Here is an 18,359-nt window from a genome sequence, read left to right as displayed (position 1 = left end):
AAGACAAATGCTGTATGTTATCACTTATATGTGGAATCTAAAAAATGAAACAAGTGAATGAATATAACAAGAAGAATCAGACTTACAGATATAGAAAACAAACTGGTAGTTACCAGTGGGGAGAGAGGAGGATGAAGGGGCAAAATAGGGGTAAGAGATTAAGAGGTACAAATTACTATGTATAAAATGGATAAGCTACAAGGATTATATTGTACAGCACAGGGAATATAGCCAATATTTTATAATAACTTTAAATGGAATATAATCTATAAAAATATTGAATCACTATGTTGTACATCTGAAACTACAATAAGACCCAGTACAATAAAGTGCTAAAATTGTAAGGGGAGAGGAGGTAGGCTTTCATAGAGAAAGAGTGCCCAGTTCAGGCCACAACAGGAAGACTACAAGAAACCCATGGGCTTGAGTCATGCCCTGAAAGGACTGGATTAGAAAAAAAAGAAAATTACTAACATGTATTGTATATCTTTTATATTCTAGGCACTATGCTAGGCAATGTTTAGCTTATTGTCGTTTTGCAAAGTATATATGTACATCCATGTTTTACAGGTGAGGAAACTAAAACTTGGTTAATGTTATCAGATATTGTCTGAGTTTCAAATATTATCTATGCTACCAAATATTGTCTGCATTGTACAACTTTTTTTAGAACTTTCTCTCTATTTTCATACTTTATTTTTAGAGACGTACACCAAATTCATCATGATTGAAGACAATAAGGAAAACAAAGATCATTCCATAGAAAAGGGAAGAGCAACTCTCATTTTTTCCTTAAAGAATGAAGTTGGAGGACTTATAAAAGCACTGAAAATCTTCCAGGCAAGCAGTCTCTGTATTTCTGCATAAAACTCTTATAAAATCGGTCTGTAAGATTATTTGTAAATTCTTCAGAGGTGGACTACAGAAATGTTTTAAACACTTAAATTTCTAAAATACTGCTCGATTCTATCAAATGGGCAAAGGATACAAACAATTTATAGAAGAGGAGATACAAATAACTAATAAAGAAATGGGGGAGGAAAGACTCACTTTACGGATTTTGAAGAAACAATTTTTAATTTTATTTTAATTAACTGAAATATTGAAATTTTAATGATATTATTTAATGATACATTAATATATTAAAAGCTATTTTTTATATAGCAAAATAACAAAGATTCTACAATTATACTACTCCCTACTGTCAAAGCTTCAATGCATTTGGCACTTAAATACACCTTTGGTGTGAGGGAAAATTGATGTGATGTGTAGGGAAACAATCTGGTAATATGTATTTTGAGTCTTAAAATGTTCACATATTTTGACCCAGTAATTTTACTTCCATAAATCTATCCTAAGGAAATCAGGGTCAGTCAGTTAGAACAGGAATTTTTACTGAGTACTTACTAAGTGCAGCACGTCCTGCTAGATATGAAGGTGTGTACCCTAACAAAGCAGACACAGTTCCAGCCCTCACAGTTGTGTATAATCTAGTGGAGAAGACAGACACTAAACAAATAATTTCAGTAAACAAATGATTACATGTGTGTAAACTGACCTGAAAGAGAAGTACCGGGTACTATGATAGCATTGAACTGGGAGACCTAACCCAGTTTAAGAGACACAAAGATTTATTTATAGGAATTAAAAAATTATAAACAAACTACTTGTCCTAAGGTATGGAACAGGTTAAATTACACTACTAGAACATCATTGGTATTAAGCTTGTAGGCTCTGAAGGCAGGCCACCTGAGTTCAAATCCTTGCTCTGTCACTTATTGGCTGTGTGATGGTGGGCAAATTAATTAGTCTCTCTGCATTTCATCTTAGCATCTATAAAATGAGAACCCTACCTACCTCACAGGGTCACTGTGAGAACTAATAAAATTAATATATTTCAAGTGCTTAGGATAGTTCAAAGTAAATTATCAATAAATGTTACCTATTTAGAAATCAGATTTATATCCATATGATATACTATTAAATAGCCGTTTGAAAATAATATTTCAAAGAATTTAAAATTCTAAATATAACAAATAGTCTAGAAGAGTTTGTGATAAAAAGCACCAATTTTTTACCCAGCACCTCAGTTCCACTCCCTAGAGGCAATCTCTTTTAACTATTTCTGTTCTTTAGTTCTTTTAGTGGTGAATTTATAATGTCTAGATATTGTCCTGATCTCTCTCTGAGTTATCAGTTTACATGATATTTATTTACTCTCTATTGTGAATGATACTGATACTGACACTTCCGTACCTTCTTCTTCCTTCTCCTCCCCATATTTGATAATTACGTGATAACTGCAAGCTCTTCTTTTGATTACCTTGGAGTCTTTAAATAGTATACGTATATTTCTTCCATCAACTTTTTTATTTTGTCTTTAATCAAATAATACTTGTGCATGGTTTAAAAAGTCAACCCCACACTATAAAGCTTATAAAGAAAATGGCAGTCTTCTGCTTCATCTCTCTTCATTCCTAAATTCCATTTAATTTTTATGTTGACCTAGGTGCAGAGGGTTGAGCTAATCGCACTCCTAAAGTCACGTGGACACTGTCAACACTGATGTATACAGCCTCCTCCTGTTTTATTCCATCTCCATTTCTCTCTTCTGATAGACAATTGCTCTGATACGTTTGATGTACACACTGAAGTGTTTTTTATGTTACTTAGAATCTATGTTGAGTTTTTGCATGTGCATGGACTGGTAATTTTTATAAATGTTATTCTACATACACTTTTTCTTTTACTCAGCACTGTGTTTTGAAGACCTACCCGTGCTGCTACATATCCATCTCATTCGTTCTTCTGACTGCTGCAGTGGTGTTGTGGGCGTGAATCCACCTAGTTTTACTTATCCTCTGCCTATAGGGGGCAACCGTCTTCAACGCTTTTAACTATATTTTCTCAGAGTAGCGTCCATATTTATAAACAATATGCTTATTCTGCTGCTATTCCTTGGTTTTTCCATTTGTAGATATTACCTATTGATTTTCTCCAGCGGAAGTGAAGGGTTAGCTTCCTTGGCACAGCTCCCTTTCCAGCGGCCCCTCAACTTCCCTTCCCCCCATCTTCACAACATAGTTATGCGCCAATTTTTGGCTTTATCAGTCTTCAGTGTTTTCATTATAAAGATGATGTAAATCTTGTTCAAAGAAGAGCCATATTATCAATTATTCTGACTCTTCTTTTCTTGTACAACAGGATTACAACATAGTTTTTAAGGGCATAGACTATGGAGCTAGACAGCCTGAGTTTGAATTCCAGCTCTTACACTGATTAGCTGTGTGCATTTGGGCAAACTGCTTAACCTCTCTGTGCCTCTGTTGCTCTAATTGAAATATCTGATAAGGAATGTCTCACTTATTACTTTAACTCTACCTGAATTTTCCTAGACCTTCTTGACTAAACTTTTCTTCCATGTAAGAAGAAAAGAACGAAATAACGTTTAAGTTATTTAGTTACATTTCCTCACCAAATTCCATCAAGTTTTTCATTTTGATAGCACTCAATTTTAGATTACTTTAGGAAGAATTGACATTTTGTGTCTTTTTCTCCAAAAACATAATTTATAGCTTTATATTTATTCAAGTCATCATTCGGAAAATATTTATGAATGTACTCTTATTCTAAAAATTCATAAGAAATAGATTCAATAAAACTTTCCTTTACTCCTGATCAATTCCAATATATTTTGTAACTGGCTCTCTTGTATTGATGCCATGATAGATTCTACATTCCAGGATAAACCCTGCCTATTCCAATTTCCCAACATCCCTGACATTCACTCTCCTTTCTTATTTATCAAGTTAATGTTCCCTGATAATTATCTCATCCCTACCTTTGCTCATACAAGTACCTCCTGTTGGGAATCTTACTTCTTCCCTTCTGTCTTCCTATTCTATCTATTTTTTTAAGACTGATCTCAGGGTTTCCCTGGTGGTGCAGGGTTGAGAGTCCGCCTGCTGATGCAGGGGACACGGGTTCGTGCCCTGGTCCGGGAAGATCCCATATGCCGCGGAGCGGCGGGGCCCGTGAGCCATGGCCGCTGAGACTGCGCGTCTGGAGCCTGTGCTCCTCAACGGGAGAGGCCACAACAGTGAGAGGCCCGTGTACCGCAAAAAAAAAAAAAAAAGACTCAGCTCCTGTCTGCTCTATAGAACCTTCTACCTTCTCAAACTCCTGATGTTTTTTTCCATTTCTGAACATCTTCTGCGCCTGAACACTCACTATTTGTATTTTCTCTTAGTCTTTCATGTGTTAGTCAACTAGATTGTAAACTCCTTGTACGTCTTGCCCTTCTTTGTATGCTTCACAGCCATTACTTGGCTACACAGGTGTTCACTAAGTTAATTTAGATTCAGCTGGTTAGTATTGGAGATCATCTACTCTAACTTTCTCGTTTTTTAGATGAAGAAAACTGTTGGGTGACTGGTTCTTATGTTTAATGATTATGTCACCAGGGCTTTTCCTCACACCCAGATTGGTAAGAGAAGATGCCTTCCCCCCACAGGTTTACACATATGGCACCCCACAGCTCAGGCTGGCACGCGAAGAGTTCAGAAGCAGCAATCTGATTCAGCTGGTTACTGAGTTTGTAGCTTAAGATATTGGAGGTATTAAATATTCCATGTTCAAGCTGTTCATCTAATTGTATTAAATGCATTATTGCAAAGGAGACTTTATTTATTTATTTATTTATTTATTTTATTTATTTATTTTTTTTTGCGGTATGCGGGCCTCTCACTGCTGTGGCCTCCCCCGTTGCGGAGCACAGGCTCCGGACGCGCAGGCTCCGGACGCGCAGGCTCAGCGGCCATGGCCCACGGGCCCAGCCGCCCCGCGGCATATGGGATCCTCCCAGACCGGGGCACAAACCCGTATCCCCTGCACCGGCAGGCGGACTCTCAACCACTTGCGCCACCAGGGAGGCCCAGACTTTTCTTTTTAAAGGGCTAACACTAGATCACTTAAAAAAAAAGCCCTAGCCTTTATTTGTGAGAATTTTCAAAGGGTTCTTTTTATCTAGGAGACTAAGTCTTTTGATTTGAAGGCCAATCAGTTCTGGCAATCTGAGGGACTTTCTACTGGGTATTAATTTAATTAGATTCTGGAGGGTGTGATGAATTTTTCAAACTTTTTTTGAATAGTTCCTAATATTTAGGGGGAATTATTTTGCTGTTGATGGCACTAAAAACAGCCTTTTTGCCCTTTGGCTATTATGACAAGTGATGAGACTGATTTTTAGTGTTAATGGAAGTAATCTGCTCAGAGACTATAACCATTTGAGGCAGTCATGTATAATCGTCATCCTCTTCTTTCCACAGGAGAAGCATGTGAACCTATTACATATTGAGTCCCGAAAATCAAAGAGAAGAAACTCAGAGTTTGAGATTTTTGTTGATTGTGATATCAATAGAGAACAATTGAATGATATTTTTCATCTGTTGAAGTCTCATACTAATGTTCTCTCTGTGAACCTACCAGATAATTTTACTGTGAAGGAAGATGGTAAGTTTGAAAAGTGAAAATACTATTCAGAAGATTAAATGCATAATGTGTGTCCTATCTTATGTTTAGCTTGAAGGCATGAAAGTAAAAATAAAACACTCTATTCAAATTGCTTACAATCTGATAATGAAGAAGATACAAAATGTAATTGCTCAAAATGCTAAAGAAAAATTATAAAGCAACATTTTATCAAGGGCGAGAGAAGTGAAAAGGAAAACTTGAGTACAAGAAAGAATTTAGAATAGTTAGAAATCCATTGTTATCTCAGTTTCCAAATCATCAGGCATTTCTTGATTTCACAAACCTCCAATTCACAATCCCTGAGCACTTAGTAACTCTTACAGGGCAGATACCTAGCAGATTTTAAGTGAATATGAATTTGTTGAGAATGTTGACAATTACTGACAACTATGATGTGAAATACTCTATATATGAAATACAATATTCTTCCTTGTCCTCACTTCCACCAAAACCAAATGGAAAGCTTCTAAGTTTTCAGATACTCAGGCAGCACAGAGATAATCTAAAATCTTCTACTGTGAAAAAATCCTTGCAGTTTACTCGGGGCAAGAGACAAATGGATAAATCAGTCACATTTTTTTTTTTTTTTTTTTTTTTTTTTTTTTTTTTTTTTTTTTGCGGTACGCGGGCCTCTCACTGTTGTGGCCTCTCCCGTTGCGGAGCACAGGCTCCGGATGCGCAGGCTCAGCGGCCATGGCTCACGGGCCCAGCCGCTCTGTGGCATGTGGGATCTTCCCGGACCGGGGCACAAACCCGTGTCCCCTGCATCGGCAGGCGGACTCTCAACCACTGCGCCACCAGGGAAGCCCAGTCACATTTTATATATGGTACTCAATTTAAAATAATCCCTTCAGATTATGTCACAATATTTGGGTGTAATCAGGGCTGATATTCATCTGTTATGTATTCATATGGCTGTATAAAGTATTAAAATATCAAGATTCTATGTCCATGTCTGGCTGGCAGATAGCTTTTCTCCTGAGTCCCTTAAGTGCTCCTCACCATGCCTGAAGCCTATGTGCCCCCAGTTCTCCCCTAGGAGTCCTGTGCCCACCACAAACAACTAAAAGATTAACACCTGGTAGAGCAGGAGCCTGGGACTCTGCTTGTGTCTATTTTGAGTGATTGGTGCCCCTGTTGTTTTGTTGCTAAATCTCTTGAATATCACTTCTGGGTATGTTAGAGCATGAAACTGGAGCAAGAAGAATTGAGTCCTAGTCCTCTCTGTTGCATTAGAGATGAATGATCTTGGATAAGTTACTTCACCTCTCTGGCAAATGAAGAGTTTATTTAGAGTCTAAATGGTTCAGCTGATTTTTAGGGAACACCAACTTGTATCAGATATTTCTACTAAGAAATGGGGATATAAAAAGAAATAGTCCTACCCTGGAGTCGTTCCCATTCTTTTCTGTAAGACAGCCATATGCAAATACATTATAGTAAAACATAGTAAAAGCTTTCAGAGAATTGGAGTCATAGTCTTGGGAACCCAGATGATAGAGAATTAGCGCCACCTACAGGGTCAGGGAAGGCTCATTTGATTTGGGTCCTGAAGGAGGAGAAGGATATTCTCAGGAAAACAGAAGGATGAGGTGCAGCAGGATGTGGGATGAGATAGGTATTCCAGGGAGAAGACCAGCATTCACAAAAACTCAGTTTTAGGAGAGCGTGTATGTATGAGGGATAGTGAGAAGATCAAAGTGGCAAAGACATAAATGATCTCTAAGATCCTTTTAATCAACAAAAATAAACATTCAGAGTTTTATTTAAATTTGCTAATTAAAAATTAGCCTTACTTTTTAAGGCTAGCTAAATATGTAGCTTAAATTTTTTTGAACTTTTGGTCTATTACTAAAGTACATCATTTCTGCAATGCTTAGGAAATTAAGGCTTAAAATATTTTTAAACTCAAAAACTTTGAATAAAATTTACTTATTAAAACTAGACCAATTTACTTGTATACATTGTGCCTCAACGTACAAGCTAAAATTAAAAATCTCATTCAAATGCATTTATGACTTTCTTAATTTCTTCTTCTTTATTGCCTAATTTAAGATGGTCTCTTCAACTGTTAGTGTTTTTTGTATTTTTCAGGTATGGAAACTGTTCCTTGGTTTCCAAAGAAGATTTCTGACCTGGACCATTGTGCTAACAGAGTTCTGATGTATGGATCCGAACTGGATGCTGACCATCCTGTAAATATTTTATTTTATTTTATTTTATTATTTTTTTTATTTTTTTTTTTTGCGGTATGCGGGCCTCTCACTGTTGTGGCCTCCCCCGTTGCGGAGCACAGGCTCCGGACGCGCAGGCTCAGCGGCCATGGCCCACGGGCCCAGCCGCTCCGCGGCATATGGGATCCTCCCAGACCGGGGCACGAACCCGTATCCCCTGCATCGGCAGGCGGACTCTCAACCACTTGCGCCACCAGGGAGGCCCATCCTGTAAATATTTTAAATAAATATTTTCATGAAAATAATTTAAAGCAAACTAAAAAATTAAGGGTATTATTTTTCTTTTCTGGAGAAAGTGTTTATTCTAGACTAAATAGGATCTTGATTAATCTGGGTTTCAGGAAGTGTTATTAGTCCTTCATGTTGGTGGACTTGAAACCAAGTGACTGAAGAGCATCCAATTTCATTGGCTCCAAAACATCTGTGTCATGACTGGAATTCTTATCACTAAGAGCTATTCCAAGAATTACACTACAATGAACACCGTATCTGCAGTCGGTTTCTATCAAAATGGGCATGGGTTATTGGAGAGGGGAGTAAAGATAGGAAGGGGAAAATCATCACCCACACTGCCCAGCATAATTGGTTTATTATGCAGTTGATGAATTAGGAAGCTGTTTCCTTGGAAAATCACATGGGATACAGTACAGGCATGAGTTGGAGAATTAGTAAGTCTAGAGCATTAGGATTTCTTATGGAGCTCTAGGATCCTAGGAGGGGAGGAGAGAAGAGAGTCAGCAGTAGAGTCTCACAGACCAGGGATTTATTCTAGCTTCTACCACTTATTAGCCATGTGAATGTGACCGTATACTGCCTTAGACAACCCCCAGCCAATCCATCTATTTATTCTATAATATCTTATTGAGTAAGTATTGGAATTAATAATTTGCTGTACCTGCCCTCTGGGAGCTTCCAGTCAAGTTGAAAAAGTAAAGCACACACACACACACATATATATATATATATAAACACACATACTAGATTTAAATATGAAAAGTGTGCTAAGTGGCATGAACAGACTGCTTTGAGATATACACAAGAGAGTAAACACTTCTAGGTGAAGAGGTCAGAGAAAGGCAACCTTGTTAACTTGGCCTTAAAGAATTTTGGCAGGAAAGAGATGGAGAGGAAGGACAGTTCATTGCAAAATGAGCAAAGTTTCAGAGGCAAGAAAATCTGGGGTGTGTTTATGGAAAGGTGTGTAAATGAGTTTTACTGACCTACTACCAAGTCCTGCTGATTTTCACCTCCAAAATACTTCTTTAATTTGTTCCTTGTTTATTCTTACTACCACATCCCTTAACTGGTCTTCCTGCCTCCAGCCTTGCCGCCTCAAACCTGTCCTCATAGTCACTAGAACGATCTAAAGCCTCAGTGTGACCGTTATCCCTCTTGTGCCTAAAAATCACCAATGGTACCTCCGTACAGATCTAGGAGAATTGAAAACATAAGTCCACTCAAAAACTTGTACACAAATGTTCATAGAAGCATTATTCATAGTAGCAAAAAAGTGGAAACAACCCAAATATCCATCCACTGGTGAATGGATAAGTAAAGCATGGTATGTCCCCAACATGGAATATTAATGGCCATAAAAAAACCATGAATTACTCAACATGCTACAACAGGGGTGAACCTTGAAAACACTGTGATAGTGAAAGAAGCCAGTCACTAAAGACCATACATTGTGTGATTTCTTTTACATGAAATATCCAGAACTGGCAAATTCATAGCAACAGGAAGTAGATTACTGGTTGCCAGGGCTGGGGGTGAGGGAAAATGAGGATAGACTGCGAATGAGTAGGGTGTTTTTTTTCAGTGTGATAAAATGTTCTGAAATTATGGTGCAGGTGGTTGCACAACACTGTGAATATCCTAAGCCCCCCTAAATTGTACACTTTAAAATGTCAGTTTTAAGGTATGTGAGTTATATCTTGATAAAGCTGTTATTTAAAAAAAAAAAACAAACCCAATGGCTTCCAATTACCCCAAGACTAAAATCCAAGCTCTCAAACAGACCTCTACTAGCAGACCCGTAACTAGTCTTCACCATGCTCCACCTCACTCTCCAGGCTCCAGCAACATTGGATTACCTGTATTTTCTTAGGCGCAACATGCTGTTTTTCATTTCTGCGCTGTCCTTGGTGCTGTGCTTTCTGTCCTCCTCCACCTGGCTCTCTCCACTCCTCTTTTAGCTTAGGAGTCATTGCTAGGGACCCTTTCCTGACCCCCACTACCCTCTTTGCATACTCTGGATTATGAGTTTCTTTTTGAGTTCAAGTGGTATTTTGTGCCTGTCTGTAATAAGGCATTTACCATATTGTTTCAAAATAATTGGTTAAAGTAAACTCCTTGAAGACCCAGATTGTGCTGTTTCTCTGAATTTCAGCACAAGGCCAGGTGCATAGTAGGGACTTGTAAATCTGTGTTAAACACACACGTCTCATTCTTTCCTTTCAAGTGTCCTCCCCTTCTTTCCTATTTTGTATTATTGGCTAATTTCCTCCTAACATTTGCTTTTTGATGCCTTATTTTGTCTATTTTTTTCTTAAATATTTTTCATAAGTATAAATTCTAATGTTACTATTTTGTCTATCTTTTTATCATTATTTGCTTCTACAAATGATTAATATGTCTGCATTTTGCAATAAAATCTGAGGCTAGATTCAGTTGCCATGATTTCAAATATTAGTAATTACTACTTTGTTATTAATTACAGGAAAATATAACTGAAGATGTAGTCAAATGATTAAGAAAAAACTCACCCTTGGAAAAGAGCCATGTATTTTAACTAGGGTGGTACTTTTCTTTTTCCTCAAACTATTTTATTTTTGTAGCTACTGTAGTATTTTTGTATCTATAGTATCTTTTATCTTTGCAGCCACTATCATATGAATCTGTCATACAATGTTGACTTTAAAATAAAAAGGATCATAAATTTCTAAACAGTACTTGCTCAAAATAACAGTTATATAGCCCTTCAGTATAGTCACTTGAATAATAATGAAATGTTTTCTAAATCATTTGTTAAGTATTTTTTAGTATGCATATTTAAAAACTTTTCTTTAATTATCAGGGCTTCAAAGACAATGTCTATCGTAAAAGACGAAAGTATTTTGCAGACTTGGCTATGAACTATAAACAGTAAGTGTACTATAAAAATAACTTATTCAACTTTGAACTAATGAAATAAATGGAGTAAATTATGCCTATCTAGTAAATAGAAAACAAGATACGTGCTACTGTTTATTGGATGCTAATTCAAGATAACTTCTCTTTATCTCATTAGTGGAGACCCCATTCCTAATGTTGAATTTACTGAAGAGGAGATTAACACCTGGGGAACTGTGTTCCGAGAGCTCAACAAACTTTACCCAACCCATGCCTGCAGAGAGTACCTCAAAAACTTACCTTTGCTTTCTAAATACTGTGGATACCGAGAAGATAATATCCCACAATTGGAAGATGTCTCAAACTTTTTAAAAGGTAGTGAACTGATTAATTTTTTGTAAGGGGAATATTGAAATCCATTTCAATCACAATAGAATTTTTAATAGAGGACTAAAGTCCAGTTATTTGGGAGGTCAGATTTTTTCTGTATTCTGTCCTGGCAATTCTCCAGGCACCACATTTGAAGAGGGACATTCATAACCTGGAGCAAATGTAGAGGAAAGTGAGCAGAATTATAAGAGGATTGGAAAATGTATCATATAAATAAAATTTGAAGGATTCTTAGGGTGTTTAACCTGGAAATTTAGGGGACTTTATAGATTTATTTAAATATTTGAAGGTCATCTTATGTTACAGAGAGATTCCTATGTGGCTCTGAAGTAAAGGACAGTCGGATAAAAACAGCAAACTTTTAGTTCGAAACGGAGAAGATCCTGTTAAAAGAGCCATTTGAAAATGGGACAGGCTCATGAGATGGTTAGTTCCACATCCATGGAGATGTTCATGCAAAAGTTCCACACCCACTAGAGGGATGTGATAGAGGAGATTCAAGCACCTTCGGGAAGGTTGGAGTAAATGATCGCTGAAGCCCCTTTCCACACTAAGATTCTATTGTTTTCCCAAAGAAGAAGATGTGTTAGTAGAAGCATAAACAAAGACTAAGGACAATTTTGCTCCTTTTAGTTCACCATGCTTACTTGGTCCAGGCTTCCTTATTTTTTCTTACTAGTATAGGAAGTAAAAGGATCAGTGATCTCCAGGAGCTACAATATGTAAGAAAAATAAATATCCCCCTTTGATCTCAGCAGATTAGAACCTTAGGGAAAAAAATAGACATTATGTTTTTGACTCAAAGGGAGTTTATCTTATTTCCATCATGATCTGAAATTACTATCTTTGAATTTATTATAAAGACTGTTATAAAAATATACATATTTATTCAATTCCATAATTCTCATTCCTCAACCACTATACACAAAATTAAGAACTAAACAGGAGAGGGCAATATAGTTTTTACAAGGGAAGAACTCATATAAGTGGTTCCTACAAAACCTAGATTTAAAAAAAATAGTGATTAAGAATGGCAGAGAACCAAAGCACATGACCTTGTGTGACTTAACAAAGGTGGACTAGCATATGCTACAGAAGTTGTTATCAAATCACACTTGCATGAGATCTGGAGGAAATATTTTGTTATAGATGCGAAACTGAAAGCTGATCAATTGGAGTCTGGAGCTTGAGCAGGCTGCAGAGCTTGTTGCTAAAGGTGTTTCAAGGGAACGTGTCAAAGAGAGAAACCAATATTAAAAGACAGTTCAAACAAAATGTGAGTTGGAAGGGGCTACCTGCCCTAGCAAATATGGTGGCCACTAGACAACCGTGGTTGTTTAAATAATTAAAATGAATGTAGGGACTTCCCGGTGGTCCAGTGGTTAAGACTCTGCCTTCCAATGCAGGGGGCATGGGTTCCATCCCTGGTTGGGGAACTGAGATCCCACATGCTGCGTGGTGCGACCAAAAATAAATAAATAAATAAAAGTTAAAAAAAAAATAAAATGAATGTAAATCAAAATGTCAGTTCCCCAGCCACATTAGCCACATTTCAAGTGCTCAATAGCCACATGTGGCTAGTGGCTAGCAATAGGCTAAATGTTGAACATTTCCATCTTTGTGAAAAATTCTTTTGCCCATCGGAGTGGGAGAATCCAAGTACAAAGCATTGGGGTGGAACTGGAATTACCAGAGTGTGAGAGTTTGAAATGAAGGACAAGATCAGAGCTTATAGAGGTCCCCAGAGCCACTGCAGCCTAGTGGAAGGTGACTTTTACAGTGGGCATGCAGACTCAGGTATTGGGGAATGAAAGGGCACCATCCAGTTTAGATAACATGAAGAAACTACAAGAGGTAGTACTGGCTAAAAATGACGTAGTTTCAAAAATGGTTCTGATCTAAATTAATAGATCTTGTTAGTGAGTTTTTTTAAAAGAGAAAAGTAAGATTGTCTAGGGGATAGTCTAAGCCCTTCAGGGAGACAGCAAGGTGTAATGTAAGGCTTGGGTTCTCATCCTACCTTTATCATCTACTGTGTGGCCTTGAGTGAGACTCAGTAATGTGGGCACATTATTGAGTCTCTGAGCCTTAGTTTTTTAGTTGTCACAATGAGGAGACTAAACTTTAACTCATATTGTAAATATGAAAGGCGATGTGATGTGTAAAAAATCCAACCCATTGCCTGGCCACGGTTAGTGCTTAATAATTATGACTTCCCTGAAGTGCATGTATGATACATTTTAGTTTCACGTTCTCCCTCAAAGTGTTACCTCGTGCCACTGGCAGAATTAAAATGTTGCAGTAAATAGTCTATTCTAGTGAAGATTTTCTCCTTTGCTTTGCAGAGCGCACAGGTTTTTCCATCCGTCCTGTGGCTGGTTACTTATCACCAAGAGATTTCTTATCAGGTTTAGCCTTTCGAGTTTTTCACTGCACACAGTATGTGAGACACAGTTCAGATCCCCTCTATACCCCAGAGCCGTAAGTACTTCTACTGCAGCATCCATCCATCAATATAGTACCTACGTCATGATTTTTTGTGAGGATCAAGTGAATTAGCACATGTAAAGCATTTTGAATGGTGCCTGGCATGTAATACATGTTCCATGCTCGATACATGTTAACCATTATTATTACCATTGTTAATTGACAACCTATTAGGTGCCAAGTGCTGTCCTAAGCATAGGGGATGTAAGACTGAAAAAAAATCAAAGTTTCCTGCCTTCATAGAGCTTATATACCAATGGGAGATATAGATAATAAACAAACAAGTAAATATATATATATAAAATTCAGGTGCTTATAAGTGCCATGGAGAAAAATAAAGTAGGGAAAGGAGACAGAGTTGTATGTGGGTGGGTGTTTCTATTTTGAAAAGTGTGATCAGAGACCTGGTTTGGGGGTTGGGGGGTTGACATGTGGATGTCTATGCATATTTGTATGAACTTACATATGTGTGTTTGTGAGTGGCCAAGGTTTTGAACCAAAATAGTTTCTTTACTGTAATAGTGTCCTTTGTGGTCCATTTCCAAAGTAATACCACCTAATCAATTTGAATAAAAGTAAGATCAGGTTTTGATTTAATTGAATGGTTGATTATGCATTTATGTTAAATGTCACAGTGTGACAACTTGTACCTCTTTTTCAGAGATACCTGCCATGAACTCTTGGGTCATGTCCCCCTTTTGGCTGAACCTAGTTTTGCTCAGTTCTCCCAAGAAATTGGCCTGGCTTCTCTTGGAGCTTCAGAAGAGGCTGTTCAAAAACTGGCAACGGTATAAATCTGGAAATAGCTATATAGATCAGTAATCTTTAACTGGGGTGGGATGTGGGTATTTGTGTAGTTTAAAAGTACCTACTCAAGACGAGCATTAGAAAATTTGTCTTTGCTCATATTTAATTTAATTTAAATAATTTAAATAACATTAAAGGAAGATGTAAAAATTTAAGGCTTATCCAAAGAAGACCTGAGCTTAAAAAAAAAAAAAAGGCAGAGAAACAAAGAACACTAGAATACAATAATGTTAACAGTTGGTATACCTTCTTTTTTTAGTAAAAATGATAGGTTCCCTAAAAATGATGCTAAAAATATTTTTGAGCACTAGGTACAAAACATGCTGGAAATAGAAAGATGAATAAGGCCTGGTTTCCACCTTCAAGGAACTTATACACAGACACTTACGTTAGAATGAGAGGAGGTCTGTAGAGAAGCTCAGGCAGGGTGCTCTGGGAGTGCAGAGAACTGCCTGGGAAAGGTTTCATGGAAGATGAACATCTGGACCAACCCTGGGAAGATGAATAATGTTTTCACCTGCCAGGAAAAGAAGGAAGAGCATCTCAGGATGAGGGCACACAAGGAAAGACAGGAGGTGCTTGATGTATCTGAGGAAATGATAAGAAGCTGGAGCAGAGTGTGTGAGGGTCAGGAAGGTGGTGTGAAATAGGCTAGATGGTTAGAACAGTGCTCTCAAATTGTGGTTTGGGGACCCCACAGGGTCCTTGAGTAAAAGATCCATTCATAATGCAGAGTGGATTTTAATGTGAGAGACAGAGTTCATTGATATGGTTTCAGATTCCACATTACAGCTGTACTTTAAGAAACTACCACTTGTTGAGTTTTGATGTTGTGTCAAAGAAGAATAGCCACAATTATCTGAGAAGGCTATTACAATATTCCGCCCTCTTCCAGCTACTTATCTGTGTGAGGCTGATTTCTGTCCACATACCTGAACCAAAACAACCTATTGTGACAGGTTTAATACAGAAGCAGATGTGAGAATCCATCTGCTTTCCAGCCAGACATTAAATAATATCAATCCAGACACTAAAAAGATTTGTGACAATATAAAACAATGCAACTTTTCTCACCATGTTTTTGTACAGTATAGTTACTTTCGATTAAAATGTTATTTGTGTTACCATAAAATGGTTTATTATAATTTTAACATTAATTAGTAAACATTTAAATTTTTCTCAGTTTACTTTTTTAATATGGTAAATATAGCTAGCTCTATCCCACGTAAACAAAAGGTCTTTGGGGTCCTCAGTAATTTTTAAAAATTTATTTATTTATTTACTTATTTATTTTGGCGGTGTCGGGTCTTAGTTGCCACACATGGGATCTTCGTTTCGTCATGTGGGTTCTTTAGTTGCGGCATGCATGCAGGATCTAGTTCCCCGACCAGGGATCAAACCTGGGCCCCTGCACTGAGAGTGTGGAGTCTTACCCACTGGACCACCAGGGAAGTTCCTCCTCAGTAATTTTTAAGAGTATATAAGAGTTCTGGGAACAGAAGTTTGAGAAGTCTGGTTTGGAATGAGGCCAGATTGTAGAAATACTTGTGAGCTATCCTGGGGGTCTTGGATTTTATTCCAGGGTACTTTGGGTCAGTGACTAAGAGTTGTAATTTGTTTTAAATTGTGTCCTTCAGGATGTGAAAGTAATACTGATGTCCTTTTGCAGTGCTACTTCTTCACTGTGGAGTTTGGTCTATGTAAACAAGAGGGGCAGCTAAGAGTCTTCGGTGCCGGCTTACTTTCTTCCATCAGTGAACTCAAAGTAAGAGCTGTAAATCTTTGCACATAACCATATTCACTTAATGTAATTGACACGACCTGAAATAGTTTCTGGATTTTAATTTATTTATTTTTATTATTTTTGGCTGCCTTTGGCCTTTGTTGCTGCGTGCGGGCTTTCTCTAGTTGTGGCAAGCGGGGGCTACTCTTTGTTGTGGTACGCAGGCTTCTCATTGTGGTGGCTTCTCTTGTTGTGGAGCACAGGCTTTAGGTGCATGGGCTTTGGTAGTTGTGGCACGCGGGCTCTAGAGCGCAGGCTCAGTAGTTGTGGCATACGGGCTTAGTTGCTCTGCGGCATGTGGGATCTTCCCAGACCAGGGCTTGAACCCATGACCGCTGCATTGGCAGGTGGATTCTTAACCACTGTGCCACCAGGGAAGCCCTAGTTTCTGGATCTCAATAAAAGCTTACTGTGGAAAATACTTGGGGTGGCAGTAAACATTACCTAAGAGGCATTTTTCTCTATTTCCTAAGTTTTCTGAATAGATATAGATAATTATTCAGAATGTAATTATATCTTTTAAATTAAAAAGTATTTTAAAACAAAGTCTTGCTGTTTCCTCACCATTTTTGGTGTGCTAGCAACAACTTCAGTAATTTCTAGGGAATTCTTTGAGGTGTATTATTTATTCAATAAAGGAATGAACTTATGTTTGTTGAGTGGTGGATGTGCATGAAATATTGTCCAAGGTACAGTCTTTCTCTCAAGGAGCCTACCACCTGCTGGTGGGTACAAGTCATGTATAGGAATAACTAGTGCAGGGTAGAAAGCAGATGCCATAATGCAGGAATAAATAAATAAAGATCCTTGGGTACCTCCTAAATGGAGAAGAGTGTTAGAAAAATGCAGTGGTCTTGGGGCATTTATAGGGAATAGCAAGCCATTTGTTTTGCTGGCTCTGGCAGTTGTGTGTAGAATGTGATCATGAAAATAGATAGTATCCTTTGATTCACTGACTCTTCATCCTCTAGCACGCACTTTCTGGACGTGCCAAAGTAAAGCCCTTTGATCCTAAGATTACCTGCAAACAGGAGTGTCTCATCACAACTTTTCAGGATGTCTACTTTGTATCTGAAAGCTTTGAAGATGCAAAGGAGAAGATGAGGTAAAGTATATCATCCTCATGCCTTAATTTTTCTCTGCAAAAGATAGATCCAGTAATGGTAACAAGTCACAGAAGTAAGCAGCTGGATAATTAGAAGCCCACTAGGCACCTTTTGCCTGTAACACATCTCTCTTTCACAGTAAATATTTAGGGTGTGTTGTTTATAATGATGTTCAGTGTTGCAAATATGAATCAGATACACTGAGAAATTGGTTACTTCCTATTCCTTCCTATCAGAGAGTTTATAATCTAATAGGAAAAATAAACTGTATGCAAATTACTGTATAACAACTAGGAAACCTTAAAGAGATACAGATGAAACACTGTTCTGCATTTTATTCAGGAGCAATTCATTCCAGCTAGGGGAACAGGGAAAGCCTAATGGCATTTGAGAAAGGACTTGAAGTATACACAAGATTTAGATATGTTAATTTTTAGACTAACGGACAGTATTTGGTTTTTATCATTTTCTCCCTAGAAATTGATTGCCTCATGTTTGTTTTCTTAAATAGAGAATTTACCAAAACAATCAGGCGTCCATTTGGAGTGAAGTATAATCCGTATACACGGAGTATTCAGATCTTGAAGGACACCAAGAGCATAACCAGTGCCATGAATGAGCTGCAGCATGAGCTTGATGTTGTCAGTGATGCCCTTGCTAAAGTCAGCAGGCAGCTGAGCATCTGACAGTTGCCAGTCCTAATCCCGAAAGCATCTGAGCATTCAGAGGCCTGTGGGCCAACTGTTGCTTTGCTTGATGACCTGGTTGTGGAGGAACAGCAGCCAAACAATATTCTCTATTCTCATTCCTTAATGGACCATTAGTCTTTGAAAATGTGTACCTGGATACTGTAGCCACTACTTTTTTTTTTTTTTTTTTCTTTTGGTAACAGCTTTAGTGAAGTATAGC

General features: G+C 37.7%; 1 protein-coding gene across 1 annotated transcript; it reads left to right on the top strand.

Annotated features, from left to right (window-relative positions):
• The first annotated feature begins 723 nt into the window (after window positions 1-723).
• Window positions 724-18,136, top strand: TPH1 (tryptophan hydroxylase 1). The gene is made up of 10 exons (XM_060105375.1): window positions 724-840; window positions 5,328-5,511; window positions 7,627-7,727; window positions 10,843-10,910; window positions 11,056-11,252; window positions 13,613-13,748; window positions 14,416-14,542; window positions 16,231-16,326; window positions 17,316-17,449; window positions 17,962-18,136. The coding sequence occupies exons 1-10, from the start codon at window positions 724-726 to the stop codon at window positions 18,134-18,136; spliced, it is 1,335 nt and encodes a 444-aa protein (XP_059961358.1).
• The last annotated feature ends 223 nt before the right edge of the window (window positions 18,137-18,359 follow it).

Source organism: Mesoplodon densirostris, chromosome 7, assembly GCF_025265405.1.
Source record: "Mesoplodon densirostris isolate mMesDen1 chromosome 7, mMesDen1 primary haplotype, whole genome shotgun sequence".
NCBI lineage: Eukaryota > Metazoa > Chordata > Mammalia > Artiodactyla > Ziphiidae > Mesoplodon > Mesoplodon densirostris.
This window is presented reverse-complemented; position numbering and strand designations above follow the sequence as displayed.